Raw genomic sequence first — 2,500 nt, 5'->3', positions numbered from 1 at the left:
TTAACAGTGCCCGTGCAAAGTTAGTGTTTTATCGAGTTTTATTTGACAGCTCTTTCTCTCACACTTGGCCGCCGTTATCTACGTACCCAATCAACTATGGCTGATCGATGTGCCTTAACAATAAGAGCAATTGAAGGCTTAACTACACACCCATACACGCACCCATGCTCCCAAAAGACACTGCTAATGAGGTCAAATGAGGTGTCTACCCCCACCCCTCTCCTTGCCTATAGCCAGGAGACACAGCATTAGGCTGCGTTCGCAATACCTATGTCACGGAAGGTCTACGTACAATGTTCCTTAAAACGATCACTCTCATCGCCACACGCAAGAAACACACTTCACCCTTTCACTCTTCCATTTCCTATGAGGGGGACTTAGATTTTTTTAAACAACACTCACCCCTGCACCTTCGGCTGAACCCATGTCACCCGCAAGGCAGACGAGTGAACAAGGCTGGCTCACAACAACCGAAAAATACTTACGGCATGTCCTGCGAGATTCTCTGGGGAATATGCATTGTAAACTTGGTTTCACTACACACCCCGTCCCGTCCAGGCTCTGCTCTCCATCAATGAATAAAAAAAATAAGCTCAGAGGACACCGCTTTGGTGGCAAACACTCGCTCTGGCCCAACACCTAAGACACGAACTCAATATCGAGTGGAATTTGCGCTCTGGCCACATCATGCGAGCAATGAGGAGCATTCTCGTGGAAATAACGTTTGATTCACCACCACCACAGCTTTACCAACAAAGCGACGTCCACTGAATCTTAGCGAGAGAAAATGGAGGCACGATCAGAACCCAGCCACGGAGGTTTTCAACACGATTTTCACCACAACTATGCCCTTTTCCACTATTTTAACTGGACATACTTACTCATCATTTCCCTCTGTCATGTTTTATATAGTACAGGTGGCTATTTTGGCGTTTTTTTGCCCTCCTGATGCACATTTTCATGGTAACTAAACTTCATGGAAACACCCCAAACACGAAGATCTTGGTTTGAGCTCGGAGGGCTGCGCACCCAGACAGCGCACCCAACTAGTTCCTCTCGCAGCTTTCTTCATTTCGCCTTTATTGATTCGTCGGGGGATAGCATGCCACTCTATTTTTCGAGGTTGAATGTTTTAGTGTGTGATTGATGGTGTTAATATTGTTGAATTAGATGTAAAGTTTTTTTTTGGCAGCAAAGAGGCGGATGAACACACCGATGACTATGGTGCGGCCTCACCGCGCTACAACAGACGTTCCGCCGAGTTGCGCGCCGTTTCACTTTGTTTCGTCCTGACTCCGCTCTACTCGCCGAGGTTTAAGGCTCTAGAATCGTATTGCCACATCGAGAATAGTTCCAGAATGCGTTATCATCGAATTCCACTTAAATGTCCAACGAAAAACGAACCACAAAATCGAAAACTGGGTGCAAAAATATATTAATGTTGCCTGCTCGCAAACTGAAGTGAACGAAGATTTTGTTTTAAATTACTTCTTCAGGCACCTGTACGCCCGTCTTCCTTCACTCAATTCAATGATGGCAGAGCATTGATGGCGGAAGCCTGAATTCCGCCTCTAGTGCAAGCCTTCACTTGACTAGACTGTAACTATGGGCGTAGTTGGGCCTAATAACTGTATGATCTTTCGGTCATTATGTAGGTGTGGTCACAGACTGGGCGAGTGTAAAGCTGCAGTTGTCATTCATGTTGGGGGATATTGGGAGGCATGAATGAATTGGAGGGGGAGACACTCGGCTACCAGCACTAGCGCACATATCTAAATTCTTCGTACGGGGAGCGGTTCGCATCGCCAAGGACACGTTTTGTGCTGGCTTATAACGCCAATAACATTATCGTAGCTACTAGTACAGTTTGGGCGAGTGTAGCAAGCGGTATAAATATGACTTGTAAAATTGCGTTGGTTACCGCGGGGGCAGGAAGAGAGAGGAGGGAAGGGGAGAGGCCCGGGGGTAGGGAGGGGGACGGAGCGGTGGTAGTCAGTTAGCAATTAGTGTATTACATAAGGAATTTCCGGTACATATGTAATGGATGCCTAAAAACGTCGTTCTTTCAGCACCAAAATTGTTCGCGAGGGGAAAACGTACACTTGTTTTTCAATTGCAGATATCACACAGAGGGACGGTGCGTACAGAAGTGCTTATAAGATACAACACTAATCTGGCGCCCTGCGTAGAATTCGATCGGCTCATTCATAATAGTGTGTTGAGATTTTTGTGTAAAGGCACGGGTAGTTTTCTTCGTTTTGTTAAGAGTAAATCTCCCTTCACTGTTCTTTACCGAAGTGAAATATCATCGTAAAATTAATGTGATCACGATTCGACGTATAACACATAAAAAATATATTACTACAGACAACAACGGTAACATAAAGATGTTGTAAAAAGAGGCTAATGGCAATAATGTCGCACTGATATTTATTATAATAATATCATTTGTATTTACTGCAATTGATCTTTATCTGAGCACTGCTTTTCCCTTTAGTGA

The 2,500-nt window shown here is 44.9% G+C and overlaps 1 protein-coding gene across 2 annotated transcripts in view; it reads right to left on the bottom strand.

Moving 5' to 3' along the window:
- Nucleotides 1–1,200, bottom strand: part of LOC119568061 (sprouty-related, EVH1 domain-containing protein 2-like) — a 40,759-nt gene extending 39,559 nt beyond the window's left edge. The window contains exon 1 of one of the 2 annotated variants that reach the window (XM_037916458.1): nt 486–1,200. In XM_037916458.1, coding sequence (XP_037772386.1) covers nt 486–520 — 35 coding nt within the window. In that variant the 5' untranslated portion in view covers nt 521–1,200. The remainder of the gene's footprint in view (nt 1–485) is intronic. The other variant, XM_037916460.1, reaches the window with a different exon arrangement.
- Between the last annotated feature and the right edge of the window lie 1,300 nt (nt 1,201–2,500).

This window comes from Penaeus monodon, chromosome 43 (assembly GCF_015228065.2).
Source record: "Penaeus monodon isolate SGIC_2016 chromosome 43, NSTDA_Pmon_1, whole genome shotgun sequence".
Classification (NCBI taxonomy): domain Eukaryota; kingdom Metazoa; phylum Arthropoda; class Malacostraca; order Decapoda; family Penaeidae; genus Penaeus; species Penaeus monodon.
This window is presented reverse-complemented; position numbering and strand designations above follow the sequence as displayed.